The 19,925-nt window shown below is 58.9% G+C and overlaps 1 protein-coding gene across 1 annotated transcript; it reads right to left on the bottom strand.

The window, feature by feature from the left end:
- Positions 1–1,765: 1,765 nt before the first annotated feature.
- FHOD1 (formin homology 2 domain containing 1) lies at positions 1,766–18,361 on the bottom strand. The gene is made up of 22 exons (XM_039558274.1): positions 18,142–18,361; positions 11,873–11,979; positions 11,671–11,735; positions 10,286–10,353; positions 10,087–10,192; positions 9,613–9,707; positions 9,080–9,191; positions 8,893–8,987; positions 8,661–8,804; positions 8,328–8,542; positions 8,064–8,174; positions 6,397–6,563; positions 5,219–6,150; positions 4,810–4,962; positions 4,486–4,668; positions 4,102–4,221; positions 3,788–3,949; positions 3,498–3,688; positions 3,233–3,425; positions 3,000–3,153; positions 2,738–2,914; positions 1,766–2,196 (listed from the first exon to the last, which is right to left on the bottom strand). The coding sequence occupies exons 1-22, from the start codon at positions 18,325–18,327 to the stop codon at positions 2,114–2,116; spliced, it is 3,819 nt and encodes a 1,272-aa protein (XP_039414208.1). The 5' UTR covers positions 18,328–18,361; the 3' UTR covers positions 1,766–2,113.
- Between the last annotated feature and the right edge of the window lie 1,564 nt (positions 18,362–19,925).

Raw genomic sequence — 19,925 nt, 5'->3', positions numbered from 1 at the left:
CAGCAACAAGCTGAAGGCCAGCGGCGAGTGCCTGAAGAGCGGCGGGACACCGGGCGTCCTTTCGGGACGTGAAGCGTCCTTTAGGGTGGCCTCCCCGTGCGTGTGGCCACCGTGCCCCCTCGTGGCAGCGAGACACAGCTCGTGGTCGCGGGCTGGCGTGGGCATGAAGGCAGGGATGGAGATGGGGAAAGGAATGGAGGTGCTGGGTGCCACGGGGTGCCCTGGCAGGGTCACTTCATCCCACCTCGAGGAGCCAACTGGGGATGCAGCACGCCAACCCCATCACTGCTGATGCTGCTAAAGCCACACGTGCCCCAGGTCCCCACCAAGCCTCGTGTGACTGCCACAAACCCGCCTCAGCTCGCAAAGGTGCCTGCAGGATCCTGCCACCCCCTCTCCTTCCCAGGGGGTCACCCCTGCCAGTTGTATTTTTGGCATAAACCACTTGTGCTGTGGCCAAGCCAAGCACTTCAGGCGCCGCTCAAGGGCAGCATGTGTCCAGGGCCAGGCTGGGAGTCCTGGAAATAACACCAAGGCTGAAAAAAAAAAAAGGTGGAAAAACCCAAACATGTTCCCCTGCACCCTGCCTCAGTTTCCCCCAGCAAGCCCTCAGGAGTAACAATCCTGGGATTGTGACATGTGTAATGTCACTTTAGGTACCTAGAGTAGGTGCAGGAGTCAAGAAGGTGCTTTCTCAACCCTTTCTCCTTCCTCCTGTGTCTCGTTGTTGCCTATCATAACCTCTTTGTCCTGTTTTTGCAGCCCCAAGTCAAGCACCCAGAAGGCAGGAAAGCCAGACCACATCTTGGGGCACTTCTGGGACACCTGCAGCTCTCAGTGTGGCATCTTGCTGCTCTCAGGGCCACTCAGGAACATCTCAGACACACTGCAAGCTGGGGCAGGCTGGCATGTCCAGCCTCGTGGGAGAGAAACAACCCTGGGCAGAGATAGCCAGGAGGAAAAAGCTGCCCTGCCCTGTGGAGTTCTTCTTCATTCCTCGAACGCCACAGAGACCTGCTGTGCGGGGTTCAGGGCTGGAGGCAGCGCCAGGGCAGCGCCGAGGTGGAGCTGTCATGATGGATGACATGACACCATTCCCAAATGCCTCTACCACAGGTGACAGTGCCCAAAGCACCGCAGCTGGCAGAGGGGGATGCTCAGGAACGGTACCCACCTGTGAGGAGCATCACAGCCAGCACCCAGTGTGGGGTTTAATCTGTGTCTGGCATGGCATGAGCCACACTGGGACAGGAGGTGGCAGGAACATCTCCGAGGCTGTCATGGGGACAAGCAGATGCTCTCCTTGATGCATTTATAGGAACAGGCAGCCAAGCACAGGTATTTCCGAGGCTTGCAGCTGGGGGACACATGGCTGCTGTCCCCTGGACCTGCTCCTAGAGGGGAACAACCACCCTGCCTCTGACCCAGGTCTGGGTCTGGCTAAACTCTCCAGGAGAGGTTTGTAAAGGAGAAGTGAGGTGTGAGATGATTTTACTGTGCTGTGGCCTTGTGTTCAAGCCGCTGCTCCTGCCCTTGAGCGTGCAGCCTTGAGCCTGGCAGCAGTCCTTGCTCCTTTTGGAAAGTCCCCCAGCTGTCCTGGTACAGAGGGGACTGTGCTGTCCCCAGAGGGACGATGGTGCCTGCAAGCCACAGGGCTGGCTGAGTGCTTGCCCCAGGCAGCAAGGCTGGGGATGCAAGAGGAGAGATACTGGCTTGGCCAGGGAGTATCACAGAATTCTGGCCTCTCAGGTACAAGAACAAGAGATGCTGGCAGCATATCAGATCATTTTATTGCCACAGCAGCCGTGAGCCAGACTCAGTTCCCAGAGGGGGTCTGAGTCCAGCCCCTTGACCCCTCTAATACTGTTGAGAAGATGAACCCTGAGCCTCCATGCGTGGGTGCTGAGCATCCTCCATCCCGGTCGCCACAGAGCAGCTCTGGGGCATCACTCCCATCCTGCTGCCTGCACCCCCAGGAGCTGGAGGCCAGCAGGGAAAAGTGAGGCAAGGCCAAAGGTGCGTAGTGTCCTGATCCTGGAACCGCAGGGGCTGCCACCACGTCCTGCCGGGGGGCTGCTGGCAGTAGGGAGCAGCAGGGGCCCTCTCGGCCCCCTCAAACCTCCATGTCAGGTGCCCGCCCCAGGCCCAGTGCCTGCACCAGTTCATCGCTGAGCCCGCTCTTCAGCGTCCGCCGCACTGCAGGAAGAGGAGAGTGCGGCACTGGCAGCACGAGCAGCACTGGGTGCCAGAGTCCCCATGCACTGGGGGCCTGCCCAGGCAGGGCAGGGGTAATGGGGTGCAGTGGCACAGACTGGTCTCAGGGTACGTCCTGCCTGGTGGGCTCAGCATGGCAGGTCATGGGTGGCCCATGGGGAAGGAGCCAGACAAGGCATGGGAACAAGGACACAAAGGACAAGGCATGAGGACAGAGCACAGAGACATGGAGATGGGACGAGGCATATAGACAGAGTACAGAGACATGGAGATGGAATAGAAGGCAGGGACAGAGATGTGAAGGAGTATGGGGACTGGGTAGAGCATGGGAAGAGAGATACAGAGATGGGACAGCGCATGGCAACAAAGAGAAAGGGTAAGGGGACAGGGACACAGAGCTGGGAAAAAGCATCTGGGCAGGGACACAGAGATGGGACAGGGACATGGAGATGGGACAGAGTACAGGGACAGAGCGCGGGAACAGAGATGGAACAGGGCACAAGGACACAGGGATGGGACTTACAGGATTTCCGATTGCCACGGGACCTCCTGCGCTCTTTGTTGGGGCAGGGTCGGGGGTTGGCATTGTGAGTCACTGATTTCACCAGCCGGTCCATGATTTCATCTGAAGCATCATCGGGGGAGCTGGGAACATCCTCCTGGGCTGGAGAGCCCTGGGTCGGGGTGCCATACCCAGTTCCTGTATGGGGACATTGAGGATGCTGGCACCAGCTGTTCCCAGCCAGCTGGGCATGCCTTGAGTTCCTCTGCCATCCTGCTCCTACCCTGGCTGGCTCTGCTGCGGCGGGCAGGGATATCTGTGGGGGAGGTCAGCACAATCTTCATGCTCTCGTGACCCGCTTCCATCTGCTCCTTGGGGCTGCTGGACACCACGGCAGATGGCAAAACTGCCTCGGCAATGCCAGAGAATTTCTCAGTCTGCAATGGGAGGAGAGGTTGGTGTTGGGGACATGGGGAGCATCACCTCCTGGTGGCACCCAGCCGAGTGTCCCCGTACCTCGGTGATGAGCCGTCCCCGGGTCTTGCTGCGCTCGCGGTGGGCAGCACGTTTCTTCTGCTGCTGCAGGACGCGCTCCCAGCACGTGCGGTACTCCAGGGCGAACTCCCGCAGCAGTTTGCAGATGGACGTCACCTTCACGTCCCGCGCCGCGCTCACCGGGTACCCCAGGTACAGCACGAAGGAGTGAAACCTATGGGAACACCGGTCACAGTGGGCCACCAAACAGACTGCGAGGTTCCTGCTGTGTCCCCAAGCCACCAACCTGTTGAGGACACGCCTGTGCACCACCTTCAGGACGATGATGCGCTGAGTGCTGTCCTTGAGGAACTCTGTCAGCTTGGTCTTCAGCACTGGCTTGGTCTCATGCTTGGCAATCACCTTCAGGTTGTGCCAGGAGGCCCTGCACCTCCGCTCCAGCTGCACCAGGCTGTTGGCCAGCTCTTCAAAGTCAATCTGGAAGAGTGAGATGTCAGTCCCTGGCCATGCTGGTGTAGCTGGGCAGCCACAGGACCCACACCCTATCCTTGCCCGGGTTCACCTGCCTTGCCTCACCTTGGCGGAGCGGGTGATGGAGGCAATTTCTGAGTAGAGGTCAGTGGTTTCTGGGAACTTCTCTACCACCATCTGGCAGAGATGGTAGAGCAGGGACTGCCGGTGCACCGTGTCCTTCACTTCCGAGACCTTCTCCAGGTAGCCCAGGTCAAAGCCTCTGCTCTGAAACCCAATGGACTTAGCAGGGACTCTCTTCCCTACTCCAGCAGACATCCAGTCTGCAGACCCACTGGGTCCCCACCAGCACCTCCCAGCTCCCCATGGACCCTTCTGGGTGCCCATGCTGCATGGCTGGTCCTCACCCTGCTCCTCACCTGGGAACCATTCAAGAAGTTGCCCATAGCCAGCAGTGTGGCCAAGATGCACTTGAATGTGTGATTTCTGGCCAGCTGCTCCATGCCTACCTTCAGATCAAAGAGCGGCTCTGCGATCTCCTGGGTGAGGGGAGAAGCAGGTGAGATCCCTTGGCCACTCTCTCCTTTGGGAACTTCAGCATTCACCCATGAGGACAACCACCTCCTGGTCAATCCAAGCCCATGCTTGCCTTGGGGACCTGAAGCCCATCCCCAGCCAGGATGGCACCTCCCATGTTTGGATTTGACTGGTCCTCACCAGAAACATGCTTGGCTCAGTGCTTAGCACTGCTGGGGTGTCAGTGGTGGGAGGGCAGAGGGGAGATGGGGTACATGGCTCCGTACCTGCTCCAGGCTTTCATAGTCCAGCTTGAAGGCCCAGAGCTGGAGCCTGGCTGTGAGGTCACTGATGGAAGACAGGGAGAGCAAGAACTGCTCTGCAGAGCCCAAAGGCACGTCAGGATTGGCCAACTGGGCCTCCTGGATCTTCTGTTTTTCCTCCTCAGTTGGGACCATGGTTAGGATTTTCTAGAGCAGGGAAAGAGGGATATGTCAGACTCCACGCACGGGATGTGTCATCCCAGGCAGAATGGCTTGGAGGTCTCCCAGCCTGGGGAAATGACCTGCTGAGGACCTCAGAGGAGCCGAGCTTGCTTCTCTTGTGCTCACCTCAATCCCTTCCTTACTGACCGCAAACTCATCAAAGTTGAGTACAGCTGTCTTGATTATATGGATGGGCGGCAGCACGGTGAGGCCAATGTTGATGGCGTTGCTCCTCTTGGGGTCCAACACCACCACCACCTTCTTCCCATCAATGGCTTTCTGCAAAGAGGATAGGATGGACGGGGACAGCCAGGCAAAGGGCTCGCCCTCATGAACTTATCATGAACACAGACCATGCAGTGAGCCAAACCAAATCTGTGCACTGCACATAACCATCCCCATTGAACCTCTGGGCTGCTGGTGCCCATCCTCGACACAGGGTAAGGGTGACAGTGCATGCCGAGGGTCCCCACAGGAACCCACAGCCTTCCTCCCACTCCTCAAGTCCCCTTGGCCAGTGGATGCCCACCGGTACCTTTGAGGTTGGCGCTTCCTTTGACCGTGACTCAAAGAGATGCTCCAGTTTGGCAGCATTGACCTCGACATTCTGCAGGGATGCCCAGAGTGTCCCCTGGCCGAACTTGCCAGGCCCCACAGTGCTATCCAGCTGCTTCAGCTCCTTCCAGAAGAGCTTCACTGTCCTCTTCTTCTTGGCCTGGGAGGGGCCATCTGTTGTTGAGGGGCCTGGCAGCCCTGGCGGGGGTGGGCAGCTGGGGACTGCAGGAGGTGGAGGTGGAGGTGGTGGGCAACCAGGGATAGCAGGAGGTGGAGGTGGTGGGCAACCAGGGAGGGCAGGAGGTGGAGGTGGAGGTGGTGGGCAACCAGGGATGGCAGGAGGTGGAGGTGGTGGTGGTGGTGGACAACCAGGGAGGGCAGGAGGTGGAGGGGGAGCCATGAATGTTCCAGCACTCATTGCTTCAATGCCAGGATGGAGGAAGGATCCGTTGGTCATTGGCCCCGTGTCCAGGATGTCAAAATCTTCTTCTTCCCCCAGATCAGTGAAGTCCAGGTCCTTGATCTTCAGCTGCACAGGGATGGTCTCCAGGCGCTCCCATGTCAGCTCTGTGTCCTTTTTGATGGGCATCATCCCAGTGTTCTCCAGCTTCTGCGTGTGGGTCTCGGCATCTATGCTGGACACGGCACGTACCAGCTTGGCATGGGCACTGGCCACTGGCCCATCTAGAGCCCTGCCACGGAGCCGGCCACTCTCCTGATCCTGGCTGCTACTTCCCTTGGTGTCCATTTCCACCTCGTCCTGGATCCGAGCGGGTAAAGGTATTTCATGGAACACCTTCTCCATTTCCGACTCCGAGGAGCCCTTGGCATAGAGCATGTCCAGCATAAACTTGGTGTCAGAGGAGATGGTGCTGCAGGAGTCAGTGGTGTCAGGTCGAGCCAAACGAGACCCTGCAGGGAGAGAGGAAGAAGCTGGGACACTCTGCTTGGAGGGGGCAAGTGGTGCTGGGCTCCACGTGGAGTTGGAGTCCTGTTCCTCGGTGGGGTGTGCTCAGATGCCAGCATTTTTAGCAAGGTGCTACCACCAGCTCCTCCAAGGCTCTGTGTATCACAGGCATGGGATGAGGACAGAGGGGCCACTAATCCCCACCCCAGGGACCTGGATGAGCTGGGAACACACACCCTGGCAGCACCTACTTATGCTGGGTGGCTCCATCCTGGAATCAGAGGTGCCGTGGTCTCTTTCCCATGCAAGAGCAGTAGGATGCTCCAGTGTAGTATCGCTGAGGACATCGAGCCGTCCCTTGGCCATGGAAGAGATCTTCTCCTTTTGGGCTGCAGCCAGGTTTTCCAAAAAGCGAGCTCTGCAAGATGGGGTGGACATTAGCTGGGAGCAAAGCAGGGATGGGGACAACAGGGATAACCAGCACACCACACCATGCCACACTGCACAGCCAGTCCCACAGCACAGAAACCTCCTGCACTGGCCACACCGCATCAGGGACACCGAGGATTCAACCTCCTCTGAGCCCTGCAGAGAGAGGCAATGGCCCCATGGCTCAGGGACAGGGTCACTGCAGCCCCATGGAAGCTGAAGGCTTCTGCCATCAGGGTGCCGCTGTCACCAGTTGGTCCCAAAAGACCCGGTGCTCACTGCAACCTTCATCCAAAAGCTGCAAAACCCAGGAGGGCACCAAGGCAGGGACTTGAGGGCACGCTCCTGCTCCTCATTCCCTGTGTGGCCGGAGCCCAGATACCTCCAGCCGGGCACCAGTCCAAGGAAGCACATGCCTGGAGACACACGCATGCCTCTACTTACTCAAACTTCTTCAAAATAGGCTTGTCCCCATGCAAGGAGGGGGCATCCTCCCGCCTGAGGGAAAACAGGGGTTAGCCCCCCGCTGCTGGCAGCCCCTTGGGGCTTGTGTGTCCTGCACACACCACCTGGCAGCCCTCCAGCATGGCCCCAGGGTTCATGAGGTTCATTCAGGAGAGCCCTGGCGAGTCCCCTCCTACCCAGGCAGCACATGGCATCAGGTGCTGGAGAGATGGGAAATCGTCTCCTGCACCAGGCCAGGACACCTGGAGCAGGCTGTGCCACCCCCAGCAGGGACACCTCACCCCAAAGCGGGAATCAGAGGGTGCCATATCCTGTGGGGTGATGGGGGAGTGGGTTGGGGTCCTGCAGATAGGACTTGAAGGGGAGAGGCGAGGGATGGGGGCAGCAAGGTGGGTGCAAGCGCCCACTGCCCCCAGAGCATCATAGGATAGGGCAAGGGAGAATTAATAGCACATTAAGCTGAAACAAAGTAGGTTTAAATTGGGTATTAGGAAGAAATTCTTCCCTGTGAGGGTGGTGAGACACTGGCATGGGTTGCCCAGAGAAGCTGTGGATGCCCCATCCCTGTAAGACAAGGCTGGTCTAGTGGAAGCATTGGAACTAGAAGATTTTTAAGGTCCCTTTCAACCCGAACTGTTCCAGGATCTTATGATTCTATCATCATGCTGGGAGGGAGCAAGCACGTGCAGAGCCCAGGCACTTACCAGACAGGGGCAGTTTGGTGCAGCCTGCAAAAGGAAAGACAGAAAGAGTGGGCAGAGGAGAGGGCAAGCGTGGGCAGAGAGGAGAATGAGGAGGAGCTGGAGCAGAACTGTGCATGCCCGAGGGATGCCTTGGAGCCCCTGGCTGGACCCTTTGACACCTGCTGCTCCCTCATACATATCTCCAGCTCCAGTGCCCTCCCAGACTGCTTCCCCCTGGGAAAGGCAGAGTGTGCCCTGGGATGGACACACGTCATGCTCCTGGGAGCCCATCCTGCTGCCCTGGGAGACCTCCATGCACCCAGCCCCTCCTGGCTCCTTACTTGTAGACACTGCGCTCTCCTGGGCCCGGGGGCTGCTCCTTCTCAGCCACGGGGGAGGCCAGGGCCAGCCGCACGCTGGACGTGCTGTTGTAGATGCTGGTGGGACAGGGTCTGGAAGAAGGTGACAGGGACTGAGAGCAGGTCCCACAGGGCTGCTCTCCACCCTGGCACCAGCAATGGATCCAAGTGCTGTTTATGCGGCATCTCAGTGTCTCCACCATGCCAGGAGCATCCCCACCGCAGACCACCTCCAGCTGCACTTACTCTGCTGGGCTGGTCGGTGCAGGGACAGGCAGGGTGTCCTCAGCTGGGGCCTCCTTTGGAGTGCCAGGAGACCCCAGCAGTGGCTGGGCATCAGCACTGGCATCCTGGGAGCCACCCTGGCATCGCCACCCACGCCGGCCCTCGTCTGTCCTCCTCCGCTCTTTGCGTCCCCCTGGGGGCGGCTCTTCCACATCATCCTCCAGCTTGAGAGCACTCTGTGGAGGGACCAGGGTTATGGCACTGGGCACAGCAGCATCCCTGCCACCCCATGCACCCACCCTCCCTGCTGGAGGCAGGCAGCACACGGCCAGATCCTGCTGGAGCCCTGCTCACCTCGTAGAGTGTGAACTGCTGCTTCAAGTCGAGGTCGGTGCCCTTGCTGCCCAGGTACTGCTGCACCACCTGCTCCATGCCCTGCTGCTCCAGGCAGTCGGTCACATCGTAGAAGGTGTCCTGATCTGGGAGGGCTGCCAGTGTCTGGGCAGAATCAGAGGGATGCTGCTGGCACTGGGGTGATCCACACTGAGCCCCACCAGTGTGGCACCACGGGGACACCCTCACAGACCTTGTTGATCAGCGTCATGGTGAACACCAGCAGCTCCGTGTCAGCCCCATTGCGCTGCCCCAGGATGGCCATTAGGTTGGACCATGGACAGGCACCTGGGAAAAAAGGCACGAACAGGTGACATGCAGGCTGGGAGGGGACACTGTCCCCCAGCAGGGACCTTGCAGGAGGCTGGAGCTGCACCTACCTCTCGCCTGATCCACGGCATTGACGGCGCGGATGAGCAGCAAGGCGTTGGGCTCTGTGTACTCCACAAACACCAGGAGCAGCTTCAGTGCCGTCTTCACCACCAGGCGAAACTGGGACAAGGGATGGCAGCTGGGACAGCAGCAGTGGCAGGAGCCTGCCAGCGTGCTGCTGGGACACTGTGGGATGGCTGTGCCCATGCCCCAGGACTGGGAGCTTTGCCGTGGAGCCAGGGACCTGCAGCTGTGAGGCTGACGGCCAAGAGGCACTGGGAAGGGACCTGGAGCAGGAGTGTCTTACTCAAGCTCTGTGCCTGGGAATGTGGTCACATCAGGACAGGGAGCTCTGCAGATCCTGGGTGACTTCCAGATGGGTGGGAGTAGGACCCAACACAAGCAAAGGTACCAGGGTACCAAGCCCAGAGGCAGAGAGTGAAGTACATCCTCTGAGGGATGGTGCAAGGGAACAGCCACAAGCAGGGAAGGGGGTGCAGTGGAGGGCACAGACAGCTCCCCAAGAACAACAGGCACTCACTGGGCTTCCTGACAGCGTGTACAGCCACTGGACAGTCTCGTTGTGGTTTATGACACCCTGCATCCCATCCATGAAGAGCATGATCTGGCTCAAGGCTGCAAGGCAGAGAGTGGGCAGGCTGACGGTGCAGCAGGCAGGGGTTGGGAATTCCCATCCCTGCACAGCATCACCGCAGCAAGGGCGATGTCTGGCAGCTGGGAAGGCAGAGTAGCCCTGGCAGATTTGCTGGCTCACCCACCGTGAGTGCCAACATTCCTTCCTGGGGATAAGCATAGAATTGTGGAATGGTTTGGGTTGGAAGGGACCTTAAAGACCATCTCATTCCAACTCCCCTGCCACAGGCAGGGACACCTTCCCTTAGACCAGGTTGCATCAAAGACTCATCCAACCTGGCTTTGAACACTTCCAGGGATGGGGCATCCACAGCTTCTTTAGGCAACCTGCTCCACAGGTGCCCTGTGCCCAAATACCAACCCCGGAGGATGTAATTCTGGTAGTTCTGGTCAGCTTCTGCCCCCACTTTGATCAGGCATGTCAACCCCTCCAGGTTCACGAACTCTGGCACCAGGTCCTTGTCCTCCTGTGGGGAGAAGGCCAAGTGTTACCACAGTGTGGGGTGGGCAGCCAGCTCTGGGGGAGCCCCTGGCCCCCCACTGCACCAGCACCACCTCACCTGGAAGAGCTGCTTCAGGGAGAAGAGGGACCTCCGCAGCTCCGGCCCCTGCGAGTTGTACAGCTTCTCTGGGAGGAAAGGAGAGACGTGGTGGGAGGGGCTCACTGCTGAACCAGCACTGCTTCCTGGGACAGCCCCACATCCTGATCAACTCCCGTGCCCCCTGCCAACCCCCGTGCCGGCACTGCCCCGGCTGTGGGACACACTGGCTGGAAGCAGCTGCTGTTCCACAACTACATATTTCAGCTCTGCCACTTTCTTATTTCCTTTTTTTTGCCCTTTTTTTTCTGACCAGATATGACAAATATCCCCTTTGGTTTCCTGTGCAGAACCTAAACATGAACACAGGCAGGAGGCTGAGCTACTTTTAGCCGTCTCTCCCTGGGCACAGCCATGCCATGGTCCCAGAGTTCCCAGCAGCCCCGGGGCTTGGGAAAAACCACAGGATGAGGATGGGAAGGATGGTAGTGTGACATGGGTTGCTTGGGGGCAGGACTGTCACTGGGCTGGAGACTATGTGCTTATGGGGGTGATGCCTGCAGGCAGGAGCCAGCGTGGAGCAGCCGGGGCATTGGGAAGCTGGAAGGCCCCATGAAGACACCAAAGCCATTGGGAGCCAGCACTTCCCACATGCAAAAATTGAGTTAGCCATGCATCCCAACTTATTTGGGTCAGGCTTAGAGCTGTAACAAGCCAAAAACAAGATGTCCAAGTAGTCCTCCAGATATGCCCTGTAAAACACAGTGTCCCGGCAGCCTCCTCCACTCGCTTATCAGCTTGTCAGACAGATGAGAGGGAAAGCAGGGCAGCTGGGAGGGAAAGCAGAAGAGCTCAGGATTCAGACAGAGCCTGGGAACTGCTGACAAAGAGCATGACCATGACCCTGACCCTGGGCTTCCTGCCCCTTCCCGCATAGCTCAGCTGCAGCCCTGCACAGCCAGCCCAATGCCCATCTGGCATCACTCTGCTCAGCGCTTGTTTTCCCCCGCCAAAGACAAAAAAACGTCTTGAGACTCCTGAATATTTTGCAGGACCTCAGAGCAGGCTGCCTGAATGATGGCAGCACTTTCTGCTGCGCAAGAGCCCTTTGTTTATGTCTTCGCAGCTATATTTAGAGCTTGCCTGAATGACCCAGAATAACTGCAGTGGGCGGTGGGCTCCCAGCCCAAGAGGCAAAAGTCCTGATCTCTGAGGATGGAGGGGATTAACCCAGCGGGTACCCCATGAGGACCATGCCCCCTGATCTCTGGGAGGGGTTATGGGGTGGAAGCAGCCCTCTCCATCATAAAAAGCCTGGCCACAACTCACTGCCGAGGCCAAACCTCCACCATCCAGGGCAGTGGAGCTGCTGGAGCAGCCTGAAGGAGGGAGCAGCCCCAACTCACCGATGATGGCGTGGACTCGGACGGAGAGCTGCGTGCGCAGGATCAGGGTTGGCCGTCTCCCCTTCCTAAGGTGGAGGAAAATGCAGTGTGAGTGCCTGCAGTGGGATCACCACAGCCCCTGGCTCCTTGCCCCTGGTGTTCACACACATGTGGAGTCCCTGTGTCCTCTTCCCACAGGGCTCAGGTACCCCATGTGCCTCACCTGACCTCCTCATAGAAACCCTCCAGATCATCCTTCTGTTCCAGCAGGGACAAGTCAAGGTCCAGGTAGTGTCCAGAGGGCGAGACCTGCAGCGTGCAGTCCTCCAGCTGGGGATGCAGACAGCCAGGCTGAGTGCCCACGCCCACCACAGCCCTCCTGGCTCCCAGAGCATTCCCAGGTCACCCTCCTGCCCACACCAAACTCAGCTGGCAGACACATCCTGGAGTGGGATGGCATGTCCCACTTGTCCCCAGCCACTGGCTCTGCAGGGAGATGCCCCAGCACCCTCTGCCTCAGCCTGGTGCTAATTGTGGAGAAACATGGAGCCCCAGGCTGGAAAAGGCTGAGTGAGGGCGGTCCTGCTGCCATTGAGCTCCTCGGCAATCCCTGGGTGGGAACCATGGTGAGAGGTTGATCGGCTCCCTGAGGCTCCCCTTAGTCAGCAGGGTGCGACTGGGGCAGGATCTGTCTCCTCCCAGGGCTGGCAAATTGCCCCTGCCTGCAGGGATTGGGTCTGAGGGAACTGTCAGGCACTCAGCCCAGCCAGGGAGACCCCAAACCAGGGCAAATCCCTGGGATGTCCCCTGGATGACACATCCTCTGACTCAGCCCACAGCCACGTGGCACCTTCCATTGAGATGGGGATAAGCACAGCCCTGAGACAAGGCTGGGTCGAGGGCATCTACCCAGAAAGTCCATGCACAGCGCCTGTGGTGCACAGCCAGTGGGCACGGCACCCACAAAGTCCCTGAGGTGCCCTGGCACCAGCAGCACCCCACAGCACCCAGGCAGGTCTTTTGGGACACAGGAATTCACCCTTGAGGCATGAGTAGAAGCAGAGGGAGGGCAGTGTCAGCACCCTGCCTCCTCTGCACATCTGGATCTGTTCCTAAAGCATTTGCAACTCCCTTGCCCCACCCTCGCCCTGCTCACCCCACCTCCAAGGAACAGATCTGCATGGCAGGAGCTGAGGACCAGGGATAAAACCCCATTATTAAAGCTGCTCGTGGTGCAAACAAGAGCAAGCAGCGCAAGCAGCAATAGGGGAGAGAAGTGGGGAGCCATCAGCCATCTAAAACCCCACCTCAATTTCAGCTCCAAATTGCAAAAGCTCCAAGCACAGTCTTGTGGCTGAGGAGCTCAGATAGGAACAGCTTCTCGGCCTTTCCCATCAATGCCTTTCCCCACCGTGGCCCTGGAGATCCCACAGCAATACTCGGTATGGCTCCTGCATCTCACTGGGGTTCCTTTCCATGACATTCCCATCTCCTTGCATCCCAGCATTGTGCACAAGCTCACACATATGAATTCACTGTGAGTGTGACGTTAATACTAGAGGGCAAAGTAAAACGCCACGGGCATTGAAGCAATTAATGCTGACCACGCCTCAGGATAGCAGGCAATTTGGCAGGGCACTGTTGTTGGGTTGGACGTTGATGTGTCCCACTCCACCTCCTGTGGTCACTGGCTACGCCCGCCAGCCATGGCAATGTGCAGCAAACACAGGCTGCTGGCAGTGGGCAGGTACTCCTGGCTGCCAGCTCTGCCTTCACAGCGAGAGTCCCTAATGCTGACCCCACACAGGGTTTGCTCGCTGGGGAATGCTTCAATGCCTCCATTGAGACAGGCTGTCCTTCATCCCTGCTCTACCTGGACATCCCTGCATCCACCCAGCCAATCCTGCATACTCCTGGGCATCCTCCCAGACATCTCTGTGTCCTCCTGGCCTCCCCTGCATCCCCATAGGCATCCCTGCAGCCTCCTGGGCATCACCTCAGGCATCCCTGCATCCACCCAGGCACTCAAACACAGCGAGAGCAGATCACCTCCAGTACAAAAGCCTTGCCTTCTCTGGGCTGCCACAGCCCCAGCAAGCCAGAGTTAACATCCCCAGCTCCTTCGGGGCTGGTGACACATCCCAGCTGGTGGGGGGAGGCCAAGCCCCTGGGACCTGACCCCGCCTATTTCCCGTGTGAGCTTGGCAACGTTTCCCACTAGGGATGCTCCAAGCACTGGGCCCTGGTTTGGCTGTGGCCCCCCTGGCAAACACCATCCCCTGGGGATGGAGAGAGGCTGTCCCAGGCTCCTGCTGCCCTGCCAAAAATCCTGGGCAGCACTTCCACACCAGGGAGCACCGACTGCCCCAGGGCCAGGGGTTATTCGGACAAGGGGTTTATACCATGTAGGATCAAGCTGGGATCTCAGTGTCAGGCTGCTGGGGGCAGCAAGTTGGGGTCACAGGTTATTGACGGCTCCCAGTGCGGGGTGGCTCTGATCCACCTCTCTCCTGCCTGGTAAACCATTATAAAATGAGCCAGACTTTGATGGCAATGGGGACTTAAGGGCAAAGCAGAGCTGGGAGAGGAGAGTGTCCCATGCTCACACATCCAGCCCACAGCTCCTGGGAGTCCCAGCCATCCTGCAGCAAGATGGATGCCCTTCACCCATTCACGGGGAGGTTCTGGGGTCTTGCTGAGGACACAATGCTGGTGCCAGTCCTGATGGGTGACAAGGACCCACGACCTAAAAAGGTTTCTCTCTCTGTGTTGAATGCTCCATCCCTGGAAGTGTTCAAGGCCAGGTTGGATGGGACTTGGAACAACAGGTCTAACGGAAGGTGTTCTTGCCCATGGCAGCAGGGTGGAACAAGATGATCCCTTTAAGGTCCCTTCAAATCCAAACCATTCCAGGATACAATGGGGGTGTGATGGAGACCTCCCCACCTCCAATATGGAGACATTGTCCACACACAGACGAACTCACACCACCCACCACAGCATCACATTTTCCTGCTCACCCCTATCACACCATCCCCTACATGGGAGGATGCTCCAAGGCCAGGCAGCAAATATCCTCTTTATCTGCCAGCAAAGGAAACACTTTTACTCCCTTGTAACACTTTCTTTTTGCAGTAACCACAATTTCCCAACATCGCTGCCTCTCTTCTACAAAGGCTATGGGGAAATTACAGAAAAAATGTATTATTTAAATATAGTAGGCAGCAGCTAAACACAAGGCACCGACAGGTCAGAAAGCCCTGGCATCACCAGCTGCTGCTCACCCTCCCAGAACACCCAGGGGCCGATGGTTTATAGAGCTACCCTGCAGGACCAACTCCAACCCCAACCTCAGCCAAGGGCATTCACCACAATTTAGTTGCAGGGCTAAGAGGGGTGTCCACTGCCAGGGCACCCAGGTGCTGTCCCCTGTCCACTCCTGCATGATGGATGGCAGCAAGTGGATGAGAACACTGCCACTGCGGGGGCGGGAGATAAAACCCAAGCCAGGAGGGATCTCTGGAGGTCACCCAGAGTTGCCCCAGAAGTGCAAACTTGCTTCCCTCTTGAAGCTCCTCCAGCTGGGCTCATTGCTCATTAGTAAATCTCTCGTTGGTCATCAACAGATCGGTGGCAGCAGGAAGATCCCAGTCCTAGGCAGCAGCTGGAAAAGCCATGGCATGAATGCCTGCCTGCAGCTCCCTCCCCAGGATCCATGCAAGGATGGTGTTGGGAGCTGGGGAGTGCTGGGGGCTGCTGAGCACCAACACTCAGCACTAAGCAAGCAGCAAATTAGGGGAAAGCAGTGCCACTGATGACCCCTCCTCACCGCTTTTGTGCCTTCCAGAGGTTAGTGGGGCAAAGACCCTCACCGAAGCCCTCCTCAAGCCTGTTAGGAAACAGAAGGCAACAGGGCTGTGGGATGGGACACTTCACACACGGAGATTGCCCCACCAGCACTTTTATCGAGCACAAGAGCTCTCAGCAAGCTTATGGCACTGAGGCCATCGAGCTGTTTGCTCTTCCCAGATTTCCGGAGGAGGAAGGAGAAAGCAAAACTCGAGCCTGAAGGGTTTTGCAATTGTTTGGAAAAATCCCCAGATTCAGAGGTGAGATAGTGCTCAAGGGAGGCAAGGGAGTGCAGGGGCCTTTGGGGACATAAAGGACAGCCAAAAAAACCTGCCCTGTCAAAACCTGCCTGAGGTTCAGAAAACGCCCACGCCCTGCCCAAGCATCACCCAAGGGTACTAGAAAAATGCTGGAAAGCAGGAGAAGATAGTATCAGCCTGGAGGCAAACAATGCAGCAGCAGCAAACAAAGCGGGAAGGTATTTCCAAGCACAAACACACTTCCCGGAGAGCATGAAAAAGTCATCAGCAACAGGTCGTGTTCAGGGAGAGGAAGCACCAAGGGTGTCATGGGGCAGGACAGGCCGTTCAAGGCAGCAATGCCTGCACCAGAAACCTCTTTCTCATCATCTCTAAGCTGTTCCCAGCACAGGGAGCTGCTTTGCTGGGCCCAGCAAGGGCAGGACTCAGCTGCTCTCCCATGGCGGCTCATCCCCTGGCTGCCTGCGGCTCAATCCTCCTCCTCCGATGAGCGTAACCCCAGCCCAGCTCCCTCCTGATTGCTGCATCCTCTTCCCAGTGCTCTGCAGGTCCAGGCATGCTGCCCAGCAGGACAAACCTGGCACCAGGCATCCCCAGATGAATTTTTTTACAGCCAGTTCCTTGGGAAAAATCCGACTGTTCATTTACTAATTTTAGCGCGGTAACTAATGGAGCTGAGCGCTACCTGGCACAAAGGGCACCAGGGGAGCCTTTGGCTGGTCGTGCCAGGGGAACTGGCTGCATGGCTCCAAGGGTGCAGCTCTGAATTTGGACTGAACTGGATGGTTTGGGAGACTGACCTCACTCCACAGGCTGTAAATCCCACTGCAGGAGGCTCCCAATGAACACGTTTGCTCATGCAAACCCCAGCCAGCATCCCAGCTTGTCAGGTGGGGCATTTTGCAGCCCTTGCTGCCTCCGAGAGCTCCGTGTGGTAAAGGCAGCATGGTTTATAACCTATATAATCCAGAAATCTGGTTTATAAACCCAGAACAGGATCCCGGCTGTTCACCTGTTACTTCACCAAGGGTCATGGGATGGTATAGGGAAACTACAGGAAAAAATATCCAGAGCTTGGCTTGGGCAGAGAACAGAGCCTGAAATCCCAGGGTCAACACACTTCTGCTGGGCACAGGACCTCCTTGCAAAGCTCCTGCCCTCGGGAACGCAGTGTCCAGTCTCCCCTCCCCCTCCCGCTGCCCCGTGCCACCATGGCAGCACTGCGGGCTGGCGATCCCGTTACAGCCAGGTCCTGCCCAGGGAGCACAGCACACGCCTGAAATTTGAGTTTGCTCCATTCGTCATGTCTCCAGGCTGTTTGTTCCCAAACAAACTCCCTTTAGTCACCGCCTAAAAATCCCATGATGGCGACAACATGAGACGCTACTTCTTTGCTCCAATAAAAATGAAAAGGGGGATAAGGGGGAGGTTTGTTTGGTGCAGGGAAAAGTCTCAAAGTGATCCCCTCTCCCCTGGCAGGCCAGCAAGTTCAGTGTCGGGCACACGGAGCTGATTTTCCCCCTCCTGCTGCCCCATCTCTCTGCTCCGGCTCTGACTCCACAATCCCCCAGCCAGCCTGGGTTCCTGCCTCCCTTCCCTGCACTCCTCTATTGCTGCAAGACGGAGATGCTCAGTTACTGCCAAGCTCTGCTGGGTCTCGCGTTCCTAAAGAGGAAAACAAGCCTGTCCCCATCCTGAGAAGGATGCTTCGAGAGCATCACACCCACAGGAGATACGCTGGGAGGGTCCCCTGTCTCCCCTGTCTCTTCCACTTCCCAGCCCGACTCAGGCTTGAGGACACACAAAAAGACACGGTGCCTCGCTTCCCATTCGGCCTCCTGCCTTCCTCCCACCTGAAGGAAATTGCTCAGCATGAATTTCCGTATTGCTCTCTGGTGACAAAGCTGCTGGCGGACCGGTGAGATGAGGGGCCGGTGAGGGGCTGCAGGGGCTGGTGGCCCCCGCCCCCAGCTTCACCTCCCCAAGTTCCAGGTGCCGCAGCAAGCAGGAACACTTCAAAGGTCCCGAGGGCTGGGGAGCCGGTGCGCTCCGCTCCCGGTTGCCCGCGTGGAAGCGGGATGCCGGTGGGGAACACGCTGCCTGGCTCAGCCCCGACCACACGGGGATGGACGCCTGCCGTCATCCTGCTTCCCCCTGTCTGGGTTCCTGCCTGCTCTGAGCAAACACATCCTCTTCCTCCCCGCCGACTCACTCCGGCCGGCCGAGGCTGGCATGTCCCGCGGGGGCTCACCAATCCCGCCGTGACTCACACCGGGAGCGCTGCCCGGGACACAACCGTTCGATCCCTCGCCCCCCGGTCCCCTCTGGCCGGTAATCCCGTCCCCGCACGGTGCTTTCCCCGCCGCCCGCCGTTCCTGCTCACCGGCAGCGGGGCCCCGACCAGGCGGTGCAGCGCGGGCAGCTGCGCCCCCAGGGCCAGCGCCTCCTCCACGGCGTAAACCGGGGCTCGTCGGGGCTCCGGGAAGCTGCCGAAGGCGAAGGGATCCGCGTCCTCCAGGTACTGCACCCGGCATGGCACCGTCGCCTCCGCCGCCTCCGCCACCGCCATGGCCCCGCCGCCGCGGCCGCGCGCGACGCCGCACCCGGGGCGGACACGGCCCCGGCCCGGCCCCTCCGCCCCTCCCCGTCCCGGGAGAGGCCGCTCGGTGCTCGGCGCGCCCTCCCGCGGGCGTCCGGAAAGGATGCTCCAGGCTTCGGGATGCTCCAGGCTCTGGGGGGCTCCACTGGGACGCTCTGGCATCAGGGATGCTCCAAGCCTCGGAGGGATGCTCCGGGTTCTGGGGACCTCTATCAGGATACCCTGGCGTCGGGGATATCCAGAACCCAGGTTGCTCTGGCGTCAGGGGTGCTCCAGGCCCTGTGGGGCACCACTGGGATGCTCCAGGGTGCTCCAGGCCCCGTGAGGCTCCAGGCTGCTCCGGGGGGCCAGGGTCTGATCACCCCAGGTGAACTGGAGCACGGATGGGCAGCTGGACTGCATCTCCCCATCCTGGGGCAGGGGGAAAGCAGCACAGGATGAGCTTCCTGGATCCAGGGGTGTTGTGGGGCTGCCCTGGAAATGGGACATGCTGAGCTCAAACTGCAAAGCAAAGCTTGTGTAAAACCCATTTTACTTTCTCTTTGACAATGACAATGTTGGATGTTGGACAATGACAATTGTTGTTGGACAATGACAATGATCAGATGTGGTGGAGCAGTGGGCAGGGAGCTTTCCCCTTGCTCCTGCCTCCAGCCTGCGTTCCCCAGCCGTTGGCTTCTGCTGGCAAACATTTGTAGGACATTTGTACCCAGGCAGAGAGATGGGAAAAGGCGATGCCACCGAGGCTACCAGGGAAGTGTCCTGTGGCCCATTCCTACCTGTCCAGTGGGCTCAGCCTGGCACTCAGCATCCGAGAGTGCCCATGCCATAGGCACTACCAGCCAGAGGTCTTGCTCTGGTTAAGGTGTCCTGTCCTGTCCTCCAGATCAGAGCTGGCTCTCCATGGAGCACTCTGCCAGTGTCTCTTCTTGCCCCCTGGCGAGCATCCCCTCTCCCTGGGCTGCTTGGGCATAGCTTGCTGCCCACCCAGGACATGGGGTCCTGGATCTCCTGGACTGGGAGCCTCAGGGATGGGGTGTGGGAGATAGGGCACCTCCCAGAGCATGGGGGATGGCCTAATCAGCAAGCAGGAGGTTTTAGGAGTATCTGAGAGGGGCTGAGGAGATAAAGGGGAGACAGAAATCTTGGGGATCCCCCTGGGGTGCTCCCAGGCTGGTGCTCAGGCAGCACCTGGGGCAGGGGTGGATGGTTTCAGCTGGGAAGGGGCTGGCTGGGAGGGGGATTGAGTGTGGGGGAAGACCGGGAATTTGGTGGGTGCGTGAGGACTAAGCCAGGGTGGGGGGACTCAGACAAAGCAGAGGCACGGGGGGAGGGCATGGGGGAGCAGGGTGATGCAGGTGGCACCGGGACAGCTGCAGAGAGGACTGAGACGGGCAGGGGACTAGCATGGGGCAGCGGGCTCCGGGAGGGTGCAGATGAGCTGGGATGGACGGGGGGATGCAAGGGGTGAGCAGGGTGGTTCTGGGGTCCGGGGCAGGTGCTGAGCCCTGGGGCAGTACCGGGGCTGCCGAGGTCCGGGGCGGGCCGGTGCCGGGCGGGGCGGGGAG

This window comes from Corvus cornix, chromosome 11 (assembly GCF_000738735.6).
Source record: "Corvus cornix cornix isolate S_Up_H32 chromosome 11, ASM73873v5, whole genome shotgun sequence".
Taxonomy (NCBI): Eukaryota; Metazoa; Chordata; class Aves; order Passeriformes; family Corvidae; genus Corvus; species Corvus cornix.
This window is presented reverse-complemented; position numbering and strand designations above follow the sequence as displayed.

Excerpts from the sequence above, each read along its gene's own strand:
- FHOD1 (XM_039558274.1), bottom strand. The coding sequence starts at position 18,327 with ATGGCGGTGGCGGAGGCGGCGGAGGCGACGGTGCCATGCCGGGTGCAG. Across the intron at positions 3,950-4,101 it reads ACTTCTTGAATGGTTCCCAG|AGCAGAGGCTTTGACCTGGG; the intron begins GTGAGGAGCAGG and ends ATTGGGTTTCAG. Across the intron at positions 2,915-2,999 it reads CCGCAGCAGAGCCAGCCAGG|GAACTGGGTATGGCACCCCG; the intron begins GTAGGAGCAGGA and ends GTCCCCATACAG.